The 23,942-nt window shown below is 38.3% G+C and overlaps 1 protein-coding gene across 2 annotated transcripts in view; it reads right to left on the bottom strand.

The window, feature by feature from the left end:
- The window catches only part of CAMKMT (calmodulin-lysine N-methyltransferase), a 403,439-nt gene that overhangs the window by 34,544 nt on the left and 344,953 nt on the right, over positions 1 to 23,942 (bottom strand). Inside the window, exons 4-7 of one of the 2 annotated variants that reach the window (XM_057743475.1) lie at positions 15,841 to 15,901; positions 13,356 to 13,410; positions 12,234 to 12,297; positions 4,674 to 4,740 (exon numbers count right to left, since the gene is read on the bottom strand). In XM_057743475.1, the coding sequence (XP_057599458.1) occupies positions 4,674 to 4,740; positions 12,234 to 12,297; positions 13,356 to 13,410; positions 15,841 to 15,901 (247 nt within the window). The remainder of the gene's footprint in view (positions 1 to 4,673; positions 4,741 to 12,233; positions 12,298 to 13,355; positions 13,411 to 15,840; positions 15,902 to 23,942) is intronic. The other variant, XM_057743477.1, reaches the window with a different exon arrangement.

Raw genomic sequence — 23,942 nt, forward strand, 5'->3', positions numbered from 1 at the left:
AGGGATATGAGCCTTCTATAAACATGTCAAGCAAATAAAAAGTGCAATAGAAAAATAAAAAATAGTACTAGAAAGTACACTTAGGTATTTCATTTTCCCATATCCAAGATAGCAACAGAAGGAAACAGGACTGTGGCATCTCTAGAATTCTCAGCAGTTCTTGAGATTCTGTTACCATAATTCTAGCAAAACTCACTAACAGGTATATTTTATCAGAAAATTTCTTAAAGAGAGCCCTCAACTTCCTTATCTCAGTTACCTTCTTCTAACCTTCCTCTTCAACCTGACAAAGCACAGATAAATGCCTACTCGCAATGTAAGTTTGTCTACAGACACTGCATGTGCATGCCTGAGAAGAAGCCTATCCTGAAATGAAAGTCAGCTATCTGATATATAAACTGATGTCTGAATCTCTAGAGCTTGACTTTCTTCTACTAAAATGGTTTGGTTCCATAAGCCTTACGGATTCATGTCTTATCCTGTCTTCATTTACCATGTTTTTCAAGACGTGCTCCAAATCCAAATCTTAAAACCTTTCATGTAACAGGGATAAAGTGTACTAATTGCTTCAGAGAATATAAAAACATATTAAGCAGAGCTCTTGCCTTTAAGATAATTATGTCTCCCTTGGAATGTGAAGTCCAAGAAGGCATGGACTGTCTCAGTCTTGTTCATCACTACATCTCTAGCAACCCAGAACAATACCTGGCAGACAGAAGGTGATCAAAATATTTACCAAGAAAGGAATGAACCAATGTACATGAAAACAGACAACACACTTTGAATAATGAGAGAATATGCCATGTTTTCTGGGGGACTATTCTAAGTCCACAGAAGTTAAAAGAAGGAAAAGATTAGGGCAAGCTGATGTAGTCTGAGAAGGCAGGAGGAAATGGTAATTAAGCCATTCTAGAAGAAAGGATTTAGATGGATAAGGAAGAGGGAAACAAGACTGGCAAAGACCAGAGATGGGGAGGATCAAATGTGTTGGAGGAGAGTCAAGAGGCTTGGGTGACCCAAGGAGGGGTGTATGTTGGGGAACAGTGGAAACTACATTGAATGAGAAAGTGAGGGCAGACTGCAGAAGGCCTGGGAAAGTCAGCAATTTTATCTCACTTGGTTGGGATTTACATTCTTAAATCATTTTTCACATCCCCAATTTAATCTCTAAAGGAAAATGAGCCTCCGAGAAGACACAAATCTTAAAAAGCAGTAGGGCAATGGAGCCTACAGCCAATCCTGGGGGCCCACATAAAGGTAAAATTTGGGTTATAAAAAAGTCTTAAAAGTTATTATAAGTCCCATAGTTTACTAATATTAATGGTTTATCAAAGAATAATAAAAAAAAGTCACGGGTCTAAATTCACTAGCAATTTTCACAGAAAGATAAACTCTTTGCTTAGGCAGAAACTTACTTTTAATATCACAGCAGGGTATATTTAATCAAGTTTTAAAAAATATTGTAACTGTTTACTATTAACCGGGGAATGACGCCATTCACTAATTCTGGAACACCTAGAAATATGCAGACATCAAAAGCTCTGAATGGTTCTTTATTAGATAGTCACAGTTTTGAAAACAGCTTCAGATAAACCTAACAATTGAGAAGCTGTAAATATCCTTGCTCTTTCACCAAACTCTAGCTAAATTTAGTAGCATGATTTTCTTTGTTCAAGAGTTATTCACTATCACTTTGCATTTATGTTCTCAAAGGCAGAATACCTTGAGGATATTAGTTAAGTTGATAGACGGCTGCATGGATAGACCAACGAATGAACCATCAAATGATTGGATTCAGATCTTTGAGATGTAATGGCTACATCCTTCATACACGTGCATCCTAGATCTTTCTTAGCCAGGGCTAACGCTTCCAGGCTTTTGCAAACACATCTTTCATATTTAGCAACAATCACACTCAGATTAAAATGGAACAGAGGGAGTGAGAGAGTTTGGAAGGGAAGAGCATTATTCTAGGCAAGGCTGCTGGTGGTTATGAGAGCAGGAGTGGATTTACTGTCAGGCTAATGAAACCTAAACACTAGGGCTTCCTTCCTCACACAGGACCCTTCCTGGGCCCACAGCAGCCCTAGTGATGGGTTCACATGGTTGTATGCTTCTGTAAAAGTTGCCAAAGTAAGGTATAATCGAACTCATCTTCCTAAAGAGGACCCTCAAAATAAGCTTCAGGTCCCTCACCACCTGGGTCTGCCCTGTAGGAAGAGGCTGGTAGCAGGAAGAATGCTGGTTCCTGAGAACACTGGCAGAGTAGGGGGAACAGGAGCTTGGGATGCGTCAAATTTCTGGGTGCCTTCTCGCTCTTTTTTAAAACACCATTTCCTAGGTTCACAGTTCTCATATCACAATTTTCCTTTCTGCTTTTACATCTTCTTTGCAAATGAAGTCACAGGAGACATTCAGCTGTTACAAACTTCACATCAAGCTTTGAAGTGCTTTTTAATAGCAGAAATATTTGGCTCACGTGTGGGCTTTGTAGCTATGGTAAATACCTCTTAGTTATCTGTCGCTACTGTTATTTCACACCTCCAATTTGCAGGAGAAATTCTGCATATGCATTGAGGCACTAAAAAAGAATACTGAACTATATCTTAGCTCTTTTGTGAACGGTTTCCTTTTATTTCTTCTCGCATGGAGCTAATGCTTTCATCATGGTTGTACTGGTTACGGGTGGGAAAGCAGTGGATAGAAGGGGAATGCTGATTATTACAGCATCGGTTGGCAGTTTTCTCTTAGCTTCCTGAAGGTTACGTGGTCAAGTAGCTCCTTAATATGAGATAAAGGCATTTCAAGGACTGACTCATCCACCTGTTTTCTGGCAAAGTGCTTTCACAGACTTTGGACAAAATGCTTACAGTGGTTACAAGAGAAGAAACTGACCACAGTTAATATGAAATAAAGACAGAAAAAAAACCCCTCATCTTGGAGGTTCCTGTATGACTACTGACATACAGACTATATGTCCTCATATAGCTCAGAACAATATATTAGAAATAGCATTTTTGAGAACAATAAATAGAAACAAAGGCATTTTGGATCTATCCTGTGTTGAACAATGACATTTTGCTTCTTTATGTAACTTCCTTATTTTATGAAGGGGTGATAGAAAATACTATTGCACTACATAAGTTAAACACGACATTTTTATTCCTCAAAATGCAACATTTTAGAATTCTAGATATGTTTATTAATTAGTGATTATTAACACCCAGTAAACAACATTATGTCTTGTAAAAACACAATCTCTCTTCACAGCATGATGCTGAAATCTATTATTCCCTGATTCCATATGCTGAAATACACTCAAATGCTCACAAATGACCTTAAGCATTAAATAAATGTAAATGAGGACAACATAGAAAATGTGCTTTTGATTGATAACTAAAAGACCAGGTTGAAAAATCATGTCAAAAAATGAAGTCCTCCACAGAAGGGTATGGCAGTCTGCAGTGTGGAATAAAAGCTGTCCTAAGAATGAAGAATACCCAGGTAACAGACTGCTCTTTCTCTGAACCTGCTGAAGGTTTTCCGGGAAACAGAACTGGTTTGTTCATTTATTTGAGAAACACAGAACATACTGCCCCCTGTGCCATCAGCCTACTGTGAACACTCTAACGCAGGATTTAAAAATACATATATGGACACATTACATTCACCAGCTACATAAGAGAAAAAAAAGTTACTGCTACTCCATATTCTCATCCCAATATGTTTTCCATTTTGGTTGTTAAGCATTGTTGCTGTTCATCCGCCTCCCCCTCCCTCAAGCTGAGCAGTTTGGGGTGGGACAGCATCCTCAAACGCAGAGAAAATTCAAAATGTCAGAGGATGACAGATTAATGGTAATTAAAGAATTAAAACTTAGATTGTTCTTCCAGTAATGTCTGTAGTGAAACACATAAAGGACAAATGCACAGATACAGATATTTCTTGTGAAAACAACTAAATGATTCACTCATTCCTTTAGGTCCACACCAACAGGGCAAAATTAACATGTAGCATCGCAGAAAACACCACTGTTTTGGTTGAGGGTAAGCATTTCTCCTACTTTGGATACGAGGGAACAGAATCTAAAGGGAATGAATACCTGGACTATTTTAAAACCATGAAACAGAACAGGGTTTCTCAATCTTGCGGGGGTGTCACTGACATTTTGAGCCAGAGAGTCCTTTGTTGGGGGGGGGGTGGTGGTGGTGTCTTGTGCACTGAAGGATGCCTAGGGGCATCCCTGGCCTCTATCCACTAGGTGCCAATAGCAACCACTTTGCACCAGATATAGCAATAAAAAAAAGTCCCCTGGGGCAAAATTGCCCCCTTCCCCCAGGTTGAGAACCAGTGAAACAGAGCCATTCACAAGAAGGTTCCAGGCTGGGCTTCTCTCAGCCTTATGCTGTACCCTCTCAATCCTTAAATCATTCCCCACCCAGTGTTTAACATAGTAGTTTTTCTCATCTACTAGTTTCAGATAATGAAACTGCCTGCCTGCTTCATTATGGGTTCTTGTAAGCATTCAATAAGATACTTTTAAAGTGCTTAAAACAGTGCCTGACCCACAGTAAGTGCTTAACAAATGTTAGCTATTATTAGTTTCAATAATCATCCATAGTACTGAGAAAAGCAGTTTCAACCAGTGTTTTTAATGCAAAAAGGTATCTTACCAGCTTGATACGGTCCCAGTCTTAAACACACCAGCCTTCTGATTCCTTGTGATGATGTCTCTCACATCTACAGGACACAGTTAAGAAAGCTTCCGCAGTGATTGTCAACTAACTCGCTGCTGAAAAGAGGCCCACCAACACTGATATTTTTACTGTATACAGGATCAGTATGGTGAAAAGAGCTGTCGGGTGTAAGGCAGGAGAAGGGTCTAGCCCCGGCTCTGCCACCAGATGTTGAATTACTTGCCGCAGGCAACCTCTTTTAATTCTCTGGACTGTAGTTTTATCACCTGTGAAATACACATTCCGGGAGCACACTGGCAAGGCCCAGAGTGATGGGCACTGGTCAGGGGAGATGACTGTACCGTAGGTGCCAGGCCCCACTTGCTTAAAAGAGCTAGGAGCCCCAAGGTCAGAGCTAGGAGCCCTCTTTCAGTCAGTGAGGAGGGCAAGGGAAGTCCTCTGAGACTCTCCAAGTTGAAGTATTTCCAATCTCCTAAATGCCAGTAGGGGGAGTGAGGATGAGAAGCAGGGAAAGACTAGGGGGGAAAGAGAGGAGAGAAAGATGGAGACAAGGTTGGAGAATCTTTGAGAGAAAACCAATTACTGAAGAAGCAAGTCAATTTGGTGAAAGGCCCCTTGAAGAACTGTCTTTACAGACGTACGGTTTGGCCTTTGGCCATCTGCTGGCATGTAAAGAGTTGTACAAAAAAAGCCATATTTATTGAAGCCATGTTTTGAGGTGCTGGTCCATTACATCACAGAGCACCATCTTCATGAGGGCCCACAGAAGAAATCATGTCAGATTGCAACAATGGGAAAAACTGGACTTCAGATCAACTAGTTTTGCATCAACTTCTGGACACTCTGAATCTAATAACTGCTCCTCTTTCTTTTTTTGCTCTGGTCCCTGTGCAACTCAGAGCCAAGTGGATGATCTAAGCTGAACAACCACAAGTGCTCCTGTGGCATATCTTTCTTGTGCTGGTCCAGTTCCTGCCTTCAAAATGTTTTCCTGGCTTTCTACTGTCCAACTGACCTTGCTTTCTCATTTATTTTACATGGTATATTCTACATGTCACTGTAAGAAGCCTTAAAATCCCTCTTTTGGAATAAGGCAAGGTTTAAATAAACAAGAAATAAAATAATTCCAGTGAAGGCTGTAAGCTGAACTAAATTGGGCCCATGGGGAGGACACCAAGCAGACAAGTGATGTTACTCTATTGCTCAGAAAAACAGATTTTCTAAATGCTTGAAGCAAGCATTGGCCAAGATCTCCCTGCAAGAACAGAGCCACAGGACATTTTAACCTAAATCTCTGCCTGAAACACCAGGCACACCCATTTCTTCTCTGAGTGAATAAGCAGGTACTGTGATAGCTTTCTTCCCCCAGGAGTGGGTAGGAAAAATCAATTAGGTCTCCTAATGAAGGGGTTTGTGGAGGTTTACAAAAGTGCTATAATGCAGACTTTTTTTTTCTGGGTGAACTTTCTTGTATGCAAATTAAATACCGTTAAATTACATTCATTAAAAAATAAAAGAGACTAATTTGCCTACTTGTTTTGATTAACTAAAATGACACATCGGCCTACAGTTTTGTCTATTTCAGGAAGAAAGTATTTCAGGAAAGTCTTCTAAATGAAATGTCTTGTAGAAAAGGACAGCTGACATCTTTATTCTGAGAAGAACAAAATCAGTAAAGTCAACTGACAACCGGTTTTGATTAAGCTCCCCCACACTATGGCCACACCCTTCTCAGCGTTTCCATGACATCCAAACTGCATGCCATAATGTGCCTGGTACACCTGTAGCGTCGTATGAGTACATGACTAATCTATCAAGCAAAACATATTATTTTGTTAGTGGAGGTAATACTTTTTATAAAATAGTCACAGGGAAGTTAAATTATATAACTCAGAAAACCTATTAATAATTTTTAGTAAACATCTTAACACTATATACTTTTATACAATTTATAAACCTGTGACTCCAGGTGGTCAGGCTGAAGCAAGAACATGTATTTATATTCAAAAAGCAATTTTTTTTAATGAAAAAAATTCACAGCAGTATTTAGGCTGCTTTATTTTTAGAACTGGGAAGGAAATATATTTTGTGGTTTAGGAGGTATTTTTTATATTAAAACAAGTACCAAGAGAAAAAATGGCCATAGTGTATTAAAATGTTGTCTTAAGAGAGATATTCTGCTCGCTACCCTTTACTTTAGGTCAGATTTTGAGGTGGTTCCTCTGGTTGGCGCTGTGTCCAATAATAGATTTTATCATTCTTCTGTGTCACTTCAGGGTAATAAAGGAAATTCAATCAAATCGAGTCAATCTGTCCAGGATAGTGTTCAACAGCATGGACCAAATCCTATTCTCTGAATGCACCCACCTTCTGGAAGACTTCAGTGGGAGATGCTGGGTGCAAAGAAAGCCTTAATGTGATTTCTGATTAAATAGATACAGAGCAATCACCTTCAATCTCCTAGTCTGGGCAACTGGACTTCCTGAGCTATAGGATATACGCTTGTGCCTAAAAGAAACCAGGATTCTATAACTAGATTTTCTCTTCAAAGAAAGCATAGTTCAAGAGTGGGGCTCCATCTTAATTTTGTTTCAGTTGATTTTTATCCTTAAAAAATATATATACATATATGTATATATCTGTATAATATTTATTTGAACAAATTATATGTTATATACATAAATGTAATTAAACGTTATATATAAATCTTGTTTAAAATATTAGCAGCCTCCTGCAATTAGTGATTATTATATTTATCAGTAGCTGCATATAGTCAATATATTTTTGAGAGCTGGCACTGTTCTTTAAGCAAGAAAGTATTTTTAAAATAATAACATTGTGATTCACAAAGCATTACTTTCTTGGTTTATGCTACCTTTAGTTTCATTGCACCATCAAAGGAGAGGGTAGAAAGCTATGAAATTATAAAATAAATCCTGTTCATTTTGATCTCTAAAGGGTCTTAAAAATGCTTGATGTGGCAATATTTGCTAATTTAAAGGCTGTGAAATATTTTAAAATGTGCTTATTACTCATATGAATTGAGAGTATGATATAGAGGTGCTTTGAACTCTGTTAGCAGTATCAACTGTACATTTATGGATGAGAAGCCTTTTCCTCCAGTGTAAGATGATACTTACCAAATCATTCTGGGTTTTGGTGAAAGAATGGTTTAATGGGGGTGGCAGGGAAGCTATGAAGTCAAATAAACCTGACTTCTAGCACTGGTTCTGATACTTAGTGACTGTGTGAGCTCTGAGCTCCATCTCAAGAACAGGAATAATGTACCTATTTTATAGGCTTAATGGAGTACCCACATAGTAGGTGCCTTACACATAACAGATGCCTAAATCATGTCAATTCATTACCTCTTTCAGTAATTCAGGCAAAAGCTTTGGAGGGATGAGAGGCTGGTGAAGGTGACTAAAGTGAGGTTTGGCAGTTAAGCTTTATTTTCTTTCCCTGTTGCTCAAAACTATTATGTGAACATTTTTATTGTAGAATTTAAATGACCGGAAGGAATCAAAGAACTTCTGCTCTATAGATTTTCAGTCTTTCATGTGTATAAATGTGCTCTAGTCAAGATGTAGCCTGTGTCCTCCAAGAACAGGAACTTGGTCTGTCCTGTCCACTGCTGTATCTTTAGCACTTGAAATGGCATGCAGTTAACAGTAGTTTAATTCATTAATTAATTAGTTTAATTTATTAGTTAATTTAAATTTAATTTTCAAAGCTATTTGTTGAGCTCCTACCCAATGTGAGGCACACAGAGTCCACTTTGGACCTATCTAGTAAATAGAAGAACAGCTGACACTGATATTGGAGGAAGGGGCCTGGACCCAGGATGATGGCCGGGCGCTCCCAAGGTCTCAACCATCCACAGGCTGCACAGTCCACATGAAGCTTAATTTATCATTCAAGTCAGGGATTTTGTTAAATAAAATCATGTTAAGCCAGGGGTATCTTCTTCAAAATTCACAGGAGATTTACCAATTTGGGGAGAACCCTAAGCTCAAGATTGTGATCCAGCCTGTGCGTATTGTGGGGATAAGATGTTTGGGTCCAGAGCCTGGGTCACCAAACACTGCCATATTCTGCAGATAACCTATTTGGTGTTTACTAAGGATGAGTCAGGGCAGGGTGCTTGTGTTGGGCGAATTAGTGAGCATACCAGAGAGACACTCAGATGCCAATACTCAGATGTGATGTGCGACTGAACTTTTATTCATTATGATTGGGAAGAGGCTTGGCATCAATAGTAACACAGTATACCATCTCTCTCCCCTATTCTTATGTCATTGTCAACACCAGCTCCAGACTTTATTGAGTAATTATTATTTGGGGGCACTTGGAGATTTCTTCCTTTATTACAATAAAAAGGCTCTGCCAAAGAAAAGGGAACACATTTCACACTATTTTAGGATATATTCGAGAACTGGATGAACCAAATGATCCCATTTCCAACTTCTCCTTTTTTCTCTCTGGGTATAGATAAAACAGAACCTGAAGGGCTCTCAGGTAGGGGGCTCTGGGTTAGACCCAGCAGTGCAGTTTAAGGACCAAGGAGAACCTCAGGGACATCTACCCATGAGTCTGAGAAAATATTTAGGACTTACAACATTCCCTTATATCTCAAGTCTTAATCTCTTTTCAGATATCTCTGTTTAATAAATTTCAAATCCACATCTAGCTTTCTAGGTTCAAGGCAGAGAGCGCTTGAAGACATAGCCAAATCCATTTGATATGTTTCAGGGAGACAATAAATAACCTTACAACTGGTTGATGTATTTCTATGATATAAAGATTCAGAACGTCGCCATTCATTGCCTCATATATTTTAAAAATAGAAATAACAGAAGATAAACAAGAAATATCAGAAAACACTATTTTTTTAAAGGTAAAAATCAGAATCTTAGACGCTTAAGAGACTAGGAAGTAAGACTCGGTTGGATTCACTCAATTCAGATGCCTAAAACAACAAAAATAATTTTTTAAATGATGAGAATAATATACAGGCCAATACTCAGATGTGATGTGCGATTGCCAGGTCGATTTTCAATTACATTTCACTGATGTATTCATTTGTTTCTTAATGTGCTCATCTTGCCCATTAAGAATAATTAGCAGCTTTGCTTAGAGATTTTCTGGCTTCTGGCAATGTTTCTCCCTCTTTTTTGTTGACATCCACTTTTACTTTTTAGAAAGTAATTTTTGGATAATATCCTACAACTGCTATATAATTTAGGCTTCCTAAAATTTTAAAAGAAAGATGTAAACAGTAATTTTTAAATGAGTTTGTTTCAATCTATATGCATCCACAGTATGTGATTCAGTGAATTTGTTATTCTTACAGAGTAGGCACACAAATAGAAAAAAAAAATATTTCATTCATATTAACCTCACTCAGTAAAACAGCTTACGATGAATGCCAGTTGTGAGCTCTGTCAGCAAATCAAGAATAACATCAGTATCAAAAGCAGGAAAAACATGTTGCCAATTTTTAAGGCTTTACGCATGCTTTTTTCTCTTAATTAAAAAAAAAAAATTAGATCTCGTTACAACAGAAAAAGGCACACAACCATAGAACAACTGCATGATAAAAACTGAATTCCGTCAGGAAAGACCTAAGAGATGAAATAAAACACACGACCAGTTTTGGTCTGCATCCTGAAAGGACCTACTTTATCTACATTGTAAAGTTCTTCCCCTCCTGCCCTTTGGCACCCCGCTATATTAAACCCATTGTAAAACCCAGCACAATAAAGCACTCTCGGGGCTGAGCTTCTGAGGACCAAATGTTAAAAATCCATTTTCCTGGGAGGGGGCTGTACCAATCATTTCTTTGAAAGGCCGGCGGATGGAATACAGAATCGGAGATTTCCTCTCTGATTTCATGAGCTGGCATGGACTCTTTGCTGTTTAAAGCAAAGGTGCATTCATTAATGCCATGAGCATTGCTTCCCTTCTTTGGAAGCTCTGTAGTTTAGCTCAACAATAATTTTAGTACAATTAAATTTACATACTGACCACAGATGCTTCCCATAGTTTGATAAAAGTTCTAATTGGTTTCTGATGCTATTAAATAAGACACCTGCGGACTTGAGAAAAACCTCAGGTTGCTGAGCCCCATCTGAAAGTTTCCATGGTTAAAATGACCTTCTCTTTGCCAACAATCCTGCTTTTTTTTCCCCCCAAAAGACATCCGTTGGGGCTGAGCCAGCATACCTGACTTCCTGTTGCTCTCTGTTCCCTGACATGTGGAGGAGGAGCAGAGTGAAATGATACAGTGCGTGGGAGAACTCAGAATAAAGCAGAGTGAATGAAACAATATCGCTCATCCTCAGGAATATTTTGAGAAACCTGCGACAGTCTGAGGATGGTGACTAAAATCCTGCATTTTAAAAAAGGAAGCGCCTTTTGTGACCTCTTTCCCTGGTGTGAAAGGCCAAGATTGCGATTGGCTGTTCCTCCTTCCTGATTTTTTTTTTTTTTTAAGTCTGTCAGGCAATTAGCTGGGTGGGGCTCTGTAGAGCACACAAGTACCGCTGAACAATATTAGCTACTGTGCTTCTGGTACCTCCTTTCTCCTGTCTGAGCAGCCTGATAGAGCTACTGCAAATTTTATTTTCAAAAAATTATACAGCGGAGGTGGAAGAAGAAAATCGAAAATAGGCTCTATGTAAGATACTCAACCTCTTAAAAAATCAAAACTGCTTTGGCATTTTAGGGGCCTAAAATTCAAAAAGTAGATTGCCTCTTTCATAATGTAAATGGAAAGCACACCAAAAAATCCAAAGCAAATACATCTTCCACTTTTCCTCTCAATTTCTAACGGCTGTTAACTGCCCCTGAACAAATCAGCTCGATTGCTAAAGTAGCCACAAATTATGCTTGCTTTCTTAGTTAAAGTACAGTTCAATTTTTATGAACTCTGTGTACATATTAGGAAAGCATAATCTAATATAATGGGGTTTGAACTGTAACAGCATAGCAGAAAAAAAAGAGATAGCTTTTATAATCCTAAATAAAAGGAAATAATGAAAAACTGATAGCTGTTTCCAGTGGGGAGATACAGGAAACGCCTCAGGAATTCAAGTAGGTATAATATTTCATGGTCTGCACAAACGGAAGAAAGGTAATAATGAACATGAAGCTGGAAGTTATTTTTTGCAAGCAATGTCCTATATAATAAATGTTAAATCACTTATTTTATCCCGGCAAAATTTCAATGGAAATAAAAGGACAAGAGTGCTTGAAAATTATTACGGAACGCATGCTCTTATTGCTTTGAGTGGTCCACAAATCATAAGCTCCTTTAATGAGAAGTGACTATAAAAATCCATCAGAAATAAAAAAACAACAACAGTTAGTCATAGCCAATGAATTCCATATATTTCTACTTTTCCTTAATTACTTATCACGCGTGTGGGGGGAACACTTTTAATACCCCATGCTGTCTTTCTTTATATCAATTGTTACTCAGCTGGGGAAAAGGAATGAGCACAGCAAACCCGTTTTCTATCTGAATAAGGATACTTCTGATGGCCTTTTCATTCCCATCAGTTAACAGAACTTCTTTGACATCTGCAGAAATAGCAACCTGAAAAAAAGAAAGGGAGCACAGCAAACAATGAGCAAATATGCTTGTCTGTGTGGAAGTGAAGACAGGAGTGACAAGCCTTCAGTATCATGCTTCCTCACCTATTTCTCTGTAACAATCTTCAATCTTTTTTCATTTTATGTCTGCATTATTTTAATCATTCAATCAAATCAGTCAATACTTTTATCATTCCATTTGCGGGAGCCTCTATCTTGCTATCATTCTGTTCGGTAATTGCATTGTGACAGCGGATGATGGTATTCTGAGAGGCTTTCATTTGTGGGCTTCTGTTTATCTAGTAGAGCCATCATACAAGGCTGTCACTCTGCCTTTCAGCTTGCTTCTGTCTGACTGCCTGATGCCCTTCATATAACTTTGCATTGCAGGCAGATGGCTTTGTGAGGGTAATTTTTTTGTGAGCTTTGACATGCTCGCACATTGGGCTGTAACCCTGACACATTGTGTAAGAGCGACAGGTTTGTCAAATGCCAATCAGTGTAACAATATGCTTTTATTTGTAGAGACATAAAAACTTGTCTAATGCACTGTGCTGCTACATAATATCTCCTGAATACATGACTCAGAACCCAGAGAATGGGGAACGACGTTCCTGAATGGCCAATCTAATTCAAAAGAATCTAATTACTGAGCGCTCTGGATCATGTTTGTTGGTGTAATAATGCAGGCAAAACATTAGCAGCTATATCATGGTGCTCCAACTGTGATTCGCCGGGCTATTCCTGTATCTTAGCAAATGGGACTATAATCTAAAAAAAAAAAAAAAAAAGCTTTTGCGATGGCGAAGAAAGACTGTGCGAGGCCTGGAATGTCACAACAAGCGATATTGACTACACGGAGGTAAAATGTTTCTGCTCATCGAGGCAACCATAAAATCAATATGATCCGAAAGGAAGTCAATCTAGAAGGTCTCTCAAGACCCGGCAGCTTGACCGCAGCTGATGCTGTTGACGGTTCTCTGACCCAGCAGTTGGAGGCCCTGGAACATTTTTCCTTTTGTTCCTCCCTCTGAATGGGATTGGAATTGAGAAAAGACCTACCATGAGCCCAGCCAAGCATGTCATGCCACCCCCTAGCTCACACACAGCAAGGTCCCTGAAAGAGAGAAAAGAAATGGTAGAACCCATACAAATTAGATGAAAATGGTCAGAGAGATATATATGTTACAAGAACAAATTGCCATCTGCAGTAAGAACGGCGCTACCAGGAAGTTGTAGAGACATGACGAGGCTACCTCATGTCGTTTTGCGTTTTAAAAATAATTATGAAATAGAAAAGTCACAAAGCAGGCAAATCAGTGGGGGTTCCCTCATTAGTGTTCACTGCAACATTACCACCGCTGAGCTGAAAAATCTGAGAAGGTTCTCTTTTTTTTCCCTTGTCAATGGCGCTGTCTTTTAGAACTAAACTAGCTAGAGTAGCGAAAGATAATTGTTAGGAAAGGATAACACTGTTAATCCACATTCATTCCTTCAAAAACAGTTAGACAAGTAAATGAAGAATATATATGAGTGTGTATATACCTATCTTACAGTCACATACACACAACACACACACACACACAAATACATGCAATCTTGAATTTAAAAAAAATATTCTAAAACAAACTGAAACATTTTGGAAAGCTGAACCGCCCCCATAAAGAACAATTACACAAAGAGCATTTAACAATGAACACTTAAATCACAACTGACCCCAACACAACACAGTGAATAAACAATGTGGGACATAATATGGTTAAGCCAGCAAACCCAGGCTCAAGTAATGACTGGGCTCTGACTTCACTGCTCAAAAGTAAAGCAGCTCAGAGTTAAAGCTGACAGTCTGGGGTGGCACTCTGCACTTACCTTCCTCTTTGTGCCTAAATATCAGCCCTCAACGTGTGACATTCTTGCCCTGGACCACTGCTCGCTGACCAGAGCTCCAGGCAAGCTTAAGCACAGCAAATGCCAGGCTTCCAGGGCAGCTCTGCGGCCCAATTCAATACTGCCCTGTTCTTACTTTATATGCTTAGATTCTTTTTTTTTTTAGTCTTTTTATTTTTATTTTATATTGGAGTATAGTTGATTTACAATGTTGTTAGTTTCAGGTGTACAGCAAAGTGATTCAGTTATACATACACAGGTGTCTATTCTTTTCCAGATTCTTTTCCCATATAGGTTACTACAGAGTATTGAGTAGAATCCCCTGTGCTACATAGCAGGTCCTTGTTGATTATCTATTTTATATATAGTAGTGTGTATATGTTAAACCCAACCTCTTAATTACAGATAAATTCCTAATTAGGAATTTGGGACTCTTACATTTAAATACTTTTATGGTGTTTTGTTTCAATCTTCAAATTTAACTGTAGAGGACACATCACAGCTATAAACTGCTTTGGCATATCTAATGGAGCAAGAATCCCCGGCGTTCCGCAGCCTAATATGCTTAGATTCTTAAGAGATTGTTTCTTCTTCCCAGTTTGGGACGCTCATTTCCTCAACAGGATTTAAAGAGAGAGGGAGCGAGAATCAAGGGAGTCAGAGGTGAAAAGGGAAGGAAGAGGAGGAAAAGAAGCTAAGCAAGTACATTCATATTCTGAAATACACATAATGAGTATTAAGTTGTTCCAAGTAATTATAGACTGGTTGGTAAATATGGACCCACAGAGCTTCAAAAATGACATATTATTGACCCAATCTTGTAAATACATATTGTTAAAACACACACCCAATCTTGTAAGTATATATTGTTAACATGATCACTAATGGCTTCTCTGAAATCATAATGGGCTATTCAGGAAGCATATATTGGATGACTTTTATAAAATGAGAATGAAAATGAAAAAACCCATATTATCTGGGTCTACCGAATATCTTCAGCATTTTTTTAAAAAAGGAGTTTTTTTCTAAAATTTTCCTGAATCCCATCCATGGGTTTAATCTATAATGCACATTGACAGTTGAAAACATTCATTTCCATAGCATGAATCCGTAGTAGTAATTTACATTTTACAAATACATGTTGTTGGGTTTATAAAATACCTCTAAAATCAAGGGTGGGATGGCATCTTTAAATAATAGCTGTGGGTTATTTATCAAATATTCTGTAGTGACTTCCCTAGCAGAAGTTTAAAGAATGTCTTTATTGTTTGTTTGGTTGGTTTTTTTTTTTGACCTTCACAATCAGTAAGGATTGATTGGAGCTTCACTTTTGTTTCCCTAAAATCAAAGTGAAATAAAATGCTTTGAGTGGAAATCAAAAGCCTTTGACATATAGCAAAAAGCTTGCTGTGCGATATTAGTACCCAAAGGCAATTCAGATTTCTTTTTCAGAAGCAACATGTTTTCACCATGACCTTTTTTTCCCTTTCCTTCATTTCTTTCTTCCTTACTCTCACATATATATACACACACATATATATATACACACACATATATATTTTTTAACAGTTTAATTTGAAGAATGTAATCATGGCAATCTTTAGCATGCAGATACAGTACCCATAGTAAGCTAAACAAAATTTTAACTGCAGCTTTGTACCTGAATACATCACTGTGCTTGAGGCAGTAGTAAGCCAAAACCTCTTCAGCCGGCCAGATGCCTGGAAAACATAAGAGGATATAGACTTTTTGATTATAGAAGTTTCTTCTATAAACATTTTCTGTAGTCTTTCTCTTAAGAAATAGCTTTTTGAAAATAATGTTCAGTACAAACTATTTCAACTTGACTCAATCTTACCATAATTATTGCTAGTAATGTCTTATCACATGCATTTCTTTTGTTGTTGATAACTCTTTTCCCAGGAAAGTAGTATAATATCCTAAATAATTTTTACTAGATTTCAATCACAACGAAACAGCAAAACAATAACAACCAAAATTATAAACATCCAAAATTAAATTTTAAATGGTATTTCAGATAGATCTTACTCTCGTACACAGGAATTTTCTTTTTGGCCAATTCTTAAAGCATCCATTGAAGACCTACTGTATATGCAACTTATATTCAGCAAAAATATATAGAAAAATCATTTGCAGGAGCAGATAAAACCACTGAGGCCATTATACCTTTTTGTTTGATTACACGCTAAATTTTCAATATGCATAATTATTTACTTTCTTCAATTAAAAAATCAAACTGGAGTATAAATTTGAGAAATTTAAATTTCACCAACTTTAGTACATCTTTCAATTTAACAATAATCCTACCTACTAAATTCCATGGAGGAGCACTTTCTAAAATCATCTTCTGTAAATTATTTATTTAGAAGACATATAGTTTTCATGAATGAATATGAATTGCTTTAAGAGAAGCCAGACATGCTTGGAAATTATAGTTTTTAGTGGTTATCCTAGGATGGTAGGATTACAAGTGCTTTTAATTTTTTTCTTTATACTTTTGGTATTTTACAAAATTTTTACAATCCATATATATATTGCTCTTATAATCAGAATAAACTATACCCTTATAAAAATTATGTTTTCCCCAAGTGATCAGACGTAAAGATCAGGCAGGGTACCAGGCATCCTGCACCACCTGGGGCTGAGAATGCCATGTAGTCCTGGGAAAGAGCAGGGAATATTCATTGCCTTCGCACTAAGCACTCTTCTAATGGGTCCTGATGCAAAGTTGAAACACCTAACACGACAGTTTTCCCAGATGCATCTCCAGCTTCAAGGAGTAAGAAATGCAAACAACTTCAGAGAAGATGATGTCAAAGAAATGGTAAGTAAAATCCTAAGAGAATCAATGGATAAACATACAAACAGCAAAGAAATGACTCTATAGAGCATTTGTTGCAGGAAAGTCCAGTCAGTTGTATTCACTAGCTCAGTCTCCCTGGCATTTCTGGTAGAAATGACAGTTTAGGGGAGAAACAAAGTAAACCAGCAAGAAGTGTCTGGAGTCATATTTAGAAGGAAAGTCAGAGGGGCAGTGGAGTGCAGCAGTTAAGATCACAGGTCCTTAGGAACCAGACTCAATTGGGCTCCAGTCTCAGCTCTGCATTCCCTAGCTGAGTGACCTTGGCTAGGTTACTTAACCTCTCTATTCCTCAGTTTCCTCATCTGGAAAATAATATTATTGTAATATCAACTTCACTAGATTGCTGTTGAGGATTAAATGAATAAAGTGTATGAAATAGAACAGTATAGAACAGTTTCTAACTCATAACAAGCTCAAAGAAAAAGAAAGCTGTTTTTAATGTTATTCGCCTGCAAAGGGGTGTAAAGGAGTGGAAGAGAAAATATGTGAACCCCAAACAATTACCCTAATAACCAGAACACAGGGAGAACTTTTTAACCTGCTCCTAATCACTAGCTTCGGCACTACCCCAAAGTCCTAATACCTGGCATACCTCCACAAAAAGAGCTCTGTAAAGACTAAAACACATAATAAAATTCTCTGAAGGAAGAGCCCAAGACAGTGTTTCACCCCAAGCGAATATAGTCACCACAATAATGAATTTCTTTATGCCTTTAGTAGACAATTTTGAGGTTTTAAAAAATAATGATAGGGGAAGGGTATTTAACTAAAATTCAAGCCTTGATTAAGTACAAAAATGTGACTTCTAAAATGCATAGTCTTTTAAAATAGTTTTATAATTTTCTCCGAAAAATTATAGAGGTTGATTTTTAACTAAATTAAATACAAAAGGTTCGAAGAATAAAGTTTAAAACTCACCTAAAATTCCACCACGAGTATATAATCACTGTTAACACTTTGAACATCATTCTGAAAAATCTCTCCAGGCATAAAGATATTTTACACAAGTGGGATCTTCTCATGGAGGTATTCAATAATCTCATTTTGCCCTACTCAGTATGTGATGGATAAATTCTCACGACAATAAAAATATACCATACCTGAATCATTTTTAATGACTGCCTAAATATTTTACGCTTGCATCATAATTTATTTAACCAGTTGCCTTTTGATAGACATTTAAGTTAATTTCTAAGTTTTTGATATTATGAGATTATAAACAGTGGTACAATAAAGATGCATGTTTTTCCCCCAACATATAATTTTTTTCCTTAGGTCAAATCCCAAAAAACGGGAAATCTGGTCAAAAGTCAAGTACATTTCACATTCTGATATATCAAACTGCCCCCCCCCACCCCCCAAAAAAGAACTCTACCAAACTACACCCTTAATAAGGGTGTTTATTTCCAAGGGACTTTCCTGGCAGTCCAGTGGTTAAATGTCCATCAACTAATGAATGGCTAAATAAAATGTGGTATGCCCACACAACAGACTATTATTTGGCAATAAAAAGAAATAAAGTATTGACTTATGTTACTACATGGGTAGAACATGAAAACATCATGCTAAGTGAAAGAAGCCAGACACAAAGGACCACATGTTTGTTTTATTTTTCCATTTATGTGAAATGTCCAGAATAAATGAGGGGTGATTCCTAATGAGTACGAGGTTTCTTTCAGATGTGATGAAGTATTCTAAAACTGATTGTGGTGATGGTTCCACTACTCTGTGAATACACTAAAAACCACTGGGTGCATTGTATGGTGCGTGAATTAGATCTCAATAAAGCTGTTATCTTAAAAAGTTTTCTCATTCCATTTGTTAGAATGTAATGGTCTTTTTTCTTATTTTTAAAGAAGTTATACATAGTTTAAAGAGCCACTGAGTTTTGTGAGAATGATTAAGACAAACAGTAGTACCCGGGCCATCTGCCCAATCTTTCCCCTTCCTCAGAAACTACTGCTTTCAATTCTTTTAGCTGATTATTCTGGTAATTACATTTTTCTACATATTATGTTTGTATTGATTTTTCAGTTTTAGGCAAAATCTAACGACCCCCACGATGGAAGATAAGCATTTTTTGCCTTTAACTCTACTCCTCTCCCCACACCACACATAACACACGCCTTAACCACCCAACATCATCATCTTCCTAATATAGATATCATTTGGTAAGGTCACTACGCATTGTCAATTTTATTACAACCATGGGGCGGGGGGCGGAAACTGAACTATGTCGAAAACTAGGATTGGTTTTTCTCTCATGTATAATCTTCCCCCCTCTGGAGTTTTTAATTGTCATTTTTTCCTCTCATTTGCTAAGATTTTTTATTCAATCTCAAAATTCAGTTGTCGATTTCTCACATAAGGTATTCTATCAGCCTCATGAGGAAATCTCTCCTGTGTCTCCCGACCTGTCTTGCTCTGGACTGAGCACCCAATATGTTTAATGCACCGGGGTAGCCCTGATCTCCTGAAATGCTTCTTCACTATCATTCCAGGCTTCCTTTTGCCCTTCTGCTGTGTTCCATCTCTTGTGTCCTCTACCTTTGTCTTTTTTTCTTGATTTACTTCCTCATTTTAGTGTAACACAGCCTCCAGCAGCTTCTTGAAAAAAAAGTGTGTGGAAGGTAAATGGTAGAGAGCTTGGATGCTTCAATGGTGATTTCAATCTGGAAACTCCATGTTCTTCAATCCCTGAAAAAGTTTCTTGGGAAATTCCACTGATTACTTCCTTACCTCCATTTTTATGTCCTCTTCTCTGAAACTCATGATTTGGATGTTTAATCTCCTGAACTCATCCTCTAATTTTCTTATCTTTTCTCTCCTGCTTTCTATCTCTCTCTCTCACTTTTTTCCTATTGATACTTTCTCAGAAATTTTCTCAACTTGATCTTCCAACTCTTTTACTGTTCTTTTCATTTATGCTATTGTTGGTGGTAGTTCTCTGAATATTTATTTTTCAGAGCATCTTATTCCTGTTTCATGAATGAAGTTTCTTTTTAAAATTGCTTGAAACTATTAATTATAGTTTGTTTTCTTATCTTTACATAGTCTGTCTTCTTCACATTGCTTTTTCCTGTTTACTGGTTTTTCTACCTGTCACATTAAAAGCTTTCCTCAGCTATACCTAGTAATTCTTTGTTGTTTGCATAAATGTGATTGTAGAAGGATAAAAAGCTGACTGGAGGTGAAGAGGGTTGAGTGATGTGGGTGGTGTGTGAGTAGAGAGGCTCAGCAATCAGTCGGCAAATGTTCACCTAATCCCTTCACCCTGCTTTTGGTAGACTCTCTGATTTCAACTGTGCTTATTGTCCTCCAATCCAAAACCCCTCAGTTTAACCCCCTCTGGAAAATAAACCTCTTCTGTTAGCAGTACAGAAGGAGAAGTTACCCAGTAGCCTGGAATGGGGAAATAACTGCTTCTTAACCCACTTTCAATCAATCCTCCTTATTTTAGCCGCCTCCCCTCAACTCCTACTTTTAGAATTACCTGGTGCCACCAATTCCTGAGCCTTTAAAAATTTCAGAAGTATGACTTGGGTTGGTTCTCAACTTTCCCAACTGCTGGCTTTCTCATATCTGCTAAGTCAATGACTGCTCATCCATTTGTTTCCCAGCTTCCAAAATTATGTTGTAAGTTTCCTTACTCTGTCATCCTTGTGCCTTTATATCTTAAAAACTTCCCTTTAACAGTGGTTCTGCTTCATGTAACAGAGAGAAACTCATTGGAAAAGTGATAAGAATAATTTTTAGGACACACAAGCCAAGGATGCTAATGGCAAGGGTTTATTTTTCTCAAGATTTTTATACTCCATTAATAACATTGTAGGGTTCTACCAATCAATTATAGGCACTTCCACCATGTTCTTGACATCACCTGATGAGGCAGAGCAGAATGCCCAGGGTGGCATTTAGAGTAGCTAAAGTATTGATCCCCGCCAAAGCATTACAAAACATTTTAATTAATGGCTTATTCTAGATAACTTGCTCTCTGAAATACATGCCATGAATTAGGACACTTTCTAAAAAGTTATTCAAAGTCATGTGACTTCCTATTCCTTAGTGCTTTCTGTATAAATCAAATTACTTTTACTCATAGAAGAAAAGACCTTCTTCAACCATTGGGCCTCCATAAAAGCATTAGCTTAACAAGAGTTCTGTTTGGAAGAAGAAAAATATTATACTTGGACTTCTGTGGTCATTTGGTTTCATTCCATTTTCTTTCAAACAAAGGGTTCATTCCCTGAAGATAGTTCTGTCAGAACTGGGCCTGTCGAATCTGTAGACATCAGAAAACCCATAGTCAGCCAACACTAAAATATGAAAAACTAGCTGTTTATGTGGCAGTAATGAGGGGGGAAAGTTGGCAATGTGATCTATTTAGTGTACGTAACTGCTTTTTTGTCATCTGTGAAGTAGCTAGTTTGGAATTACTTTAAATGCCAAGTTTTGTGGTTAATTTGGAAACAAACATGTCCATTATTAATCTGGAGGCTGAACAAATCCTAAAATTAACTGTCTGTAGGTATTAAAAGACATGAGTCTCTAGCCAAGCATGGGTCCTTCTAGATCACTTTCATTTGAGAGCTTTTCTGCCTCCCTGTAGTCTGTGTTAGAAACAAGTCCTGGGACTCTGACAGACAGCATCCAACAGGCAGCACTGCTGACTCCCTCTTCTTACTCTAATGGCTTGTACTGGCCCCATGATGACAACACACCTAGCTCTTGCAGCACAGACGTGGCTTTCCTGGGGTCAGCTGACAACTGGACAGCAAGCAGCAGCCTTCTTTATCCTCCTCCAACTAAATGATCGTGTCCATTATGCAGGAGTCAGAAGTAAGGCCTTCCTCAAACCTGAGATTCAAATGCAGAGGTCAGCACACCCTTAGCTAAGCTGTTGACTCTTCTGGAAGAAGAAATGCACTGGTGGATGGTACTAAAATGAAAAGCTGCTCAGGCTGGAATGGCTAGGTAAACCTCTTGGACTGTTTTCAGTGTCTACGCTCTGTCTCCTTTTCCTTAAACATTTCTGCATTGTCACTGATACTTCAACCCAGGGTGGATATCCATAAGAAGACTACAGAGTGCTCTAGGAATATTTATTGGGCATCTACGATGTTTCAGGCCCTGTGGATCAGCAGGGAATGATGCAGCATGGTCACTGGAGATTCAGCCTCGTTAGGGAAGGAGACTATTAGACAAACAAGTACATGAAAAACGTGCCTAATTATAACTGTAATAAGTGCTGTGTAGGAAAAACAGAGGGTGTTTCTGAGAACCAATCATAGGGGACTTCACCTGGTTGGAAGGGAGGTTGGGAGCAGTCCATCAGGGAATACTTTTCTGTAGAAATGGCTTGTAGGCTGAGACCCAGAGGATGAAGAGCCAAGTAGAGGAAGAGGGGCACAGGGATGGAGGGAATGGTCCAAAGAAGGGAAGCCCCATGAAATAAAGCTTTGAAAAGAAGAGCTTGATGTTTCAGGAATGGAAACAGGGTCAGTGGAGCTGTACAATAAATGAGAAAGGAAGAGGTAAGACAAGATGAGACTGGAGGGGCGTTTAGGGGCCAGATCCCATAGGCCCAAAGGCCATGCTAAGAATTTTAAACTGCACCTTAAAATAAATGATATGTTTTAAGTGGCAGAGTGGTATAATCAGATCCTCATTTTAGAAGATCAGTCTGGCTACTCTACAGAAAATAGATTGAAAAGGGGCAAGAGGAGGTGGGGAAACTAGGCAGGCGGCTCCTACAACTACCTAGGTGAGTGCTGATAGTGGCTTGGGTGATGGTTAGTGGAGATGAAGAAAAGGGGGAAGATTTGAGCTATATTTAGAAGGTGCACTGACAAGACTTATTAGTTAATTAGATGAAGGGGGTGGTAAGAGAGAGGGAAGTGTCAAGTGTGACTTAGGTTTATGGCATGAAGAAGTGGGCGGATGATGTACAGCAGATACGTATAGGATTTTCCTTCCATTTTACACGAGCTCCTCTTCAGGCTGAATTCATGGTACAAAAATACAGCTAGGGGTCTGGGATCTGATTCTGGGTCTCCCACTCACAACATGTGTGATACTGGGAAGTAATTTAGCCTTTCTGAGCATCAGTATCCTCATCCACAAAATACTAGGCTTGCGTAAGATTATGCTAGGGGGCCTTCAAGCTATAAAAAGCTACAATAAAGAACCACACTTCGGACTTCCTTGGCGACGCAGTGGTTAAGAATCTGCCTGCCAATGAAGGGGACATGGATTCAATCCCTGGTCTGGGAAGATCTCACATGCCACAGAGCAACTAAGCCCATGTGCCACAACTACTGAGCCTGCACTCTAGAGCCTGCAAGCCAGAACTACTGAGCCTACATGCCACAACTACTGAAGCCCATGTGCCTAAAGCCCGTGCTCCACAACAAGAGAAACCATCGCAATGAGAAGCCCATGCACCACAACAAAGAGTAGCCCCTGCTCACTATGACTAGAGAAAGCCTGCACACAGCAACGAAGACCCACAGCCAATAAATAAATAAGTAAGTAAGTAAGTAAATAAAATAACCACACCTCATGCTCTGGGGTTAAATAGAGTGCAGCTTGAATACTGGCTCTTACTGGCTGTGTGACCTTGGGCAAGTACCTAAACTTTTTAAGCCTCATTCATTCAACAAACAATTATTGGCAGCCAGGATGTTCTTAGGAGTTGGGGTTACAGCAGTGATTAAAACAAAGCCCTTGCCCAAATAACTTTAATAGGGGCAATAAACAAAGTAATTTTAGATAGTAATAAATATTGTGACGCAAATAAAACATTAACAAAATAGAGAATAACTACCGGGGTAGGGGGTGTTGCCACTTTAGGCAGCACTGGTAGACAGTGCCTCAGT

This window comes from Hippopotamus amphibius, chromosome 7, assembly GCF_030028045.1.
Source record: "Hippopotamus amphibius kiboko isolate mHipAmp2 chromosome 7, mHipAmp2.hap2, whole genome shotgun sequence".
Taxonomy (NCBI): domain Eukaryota; kingdom Metazoa; phylum Chordata; class Mammalia; order Artiodactyla; family Hippopotamidae; genus Hippopotamus; species Hippopotamus amphibius.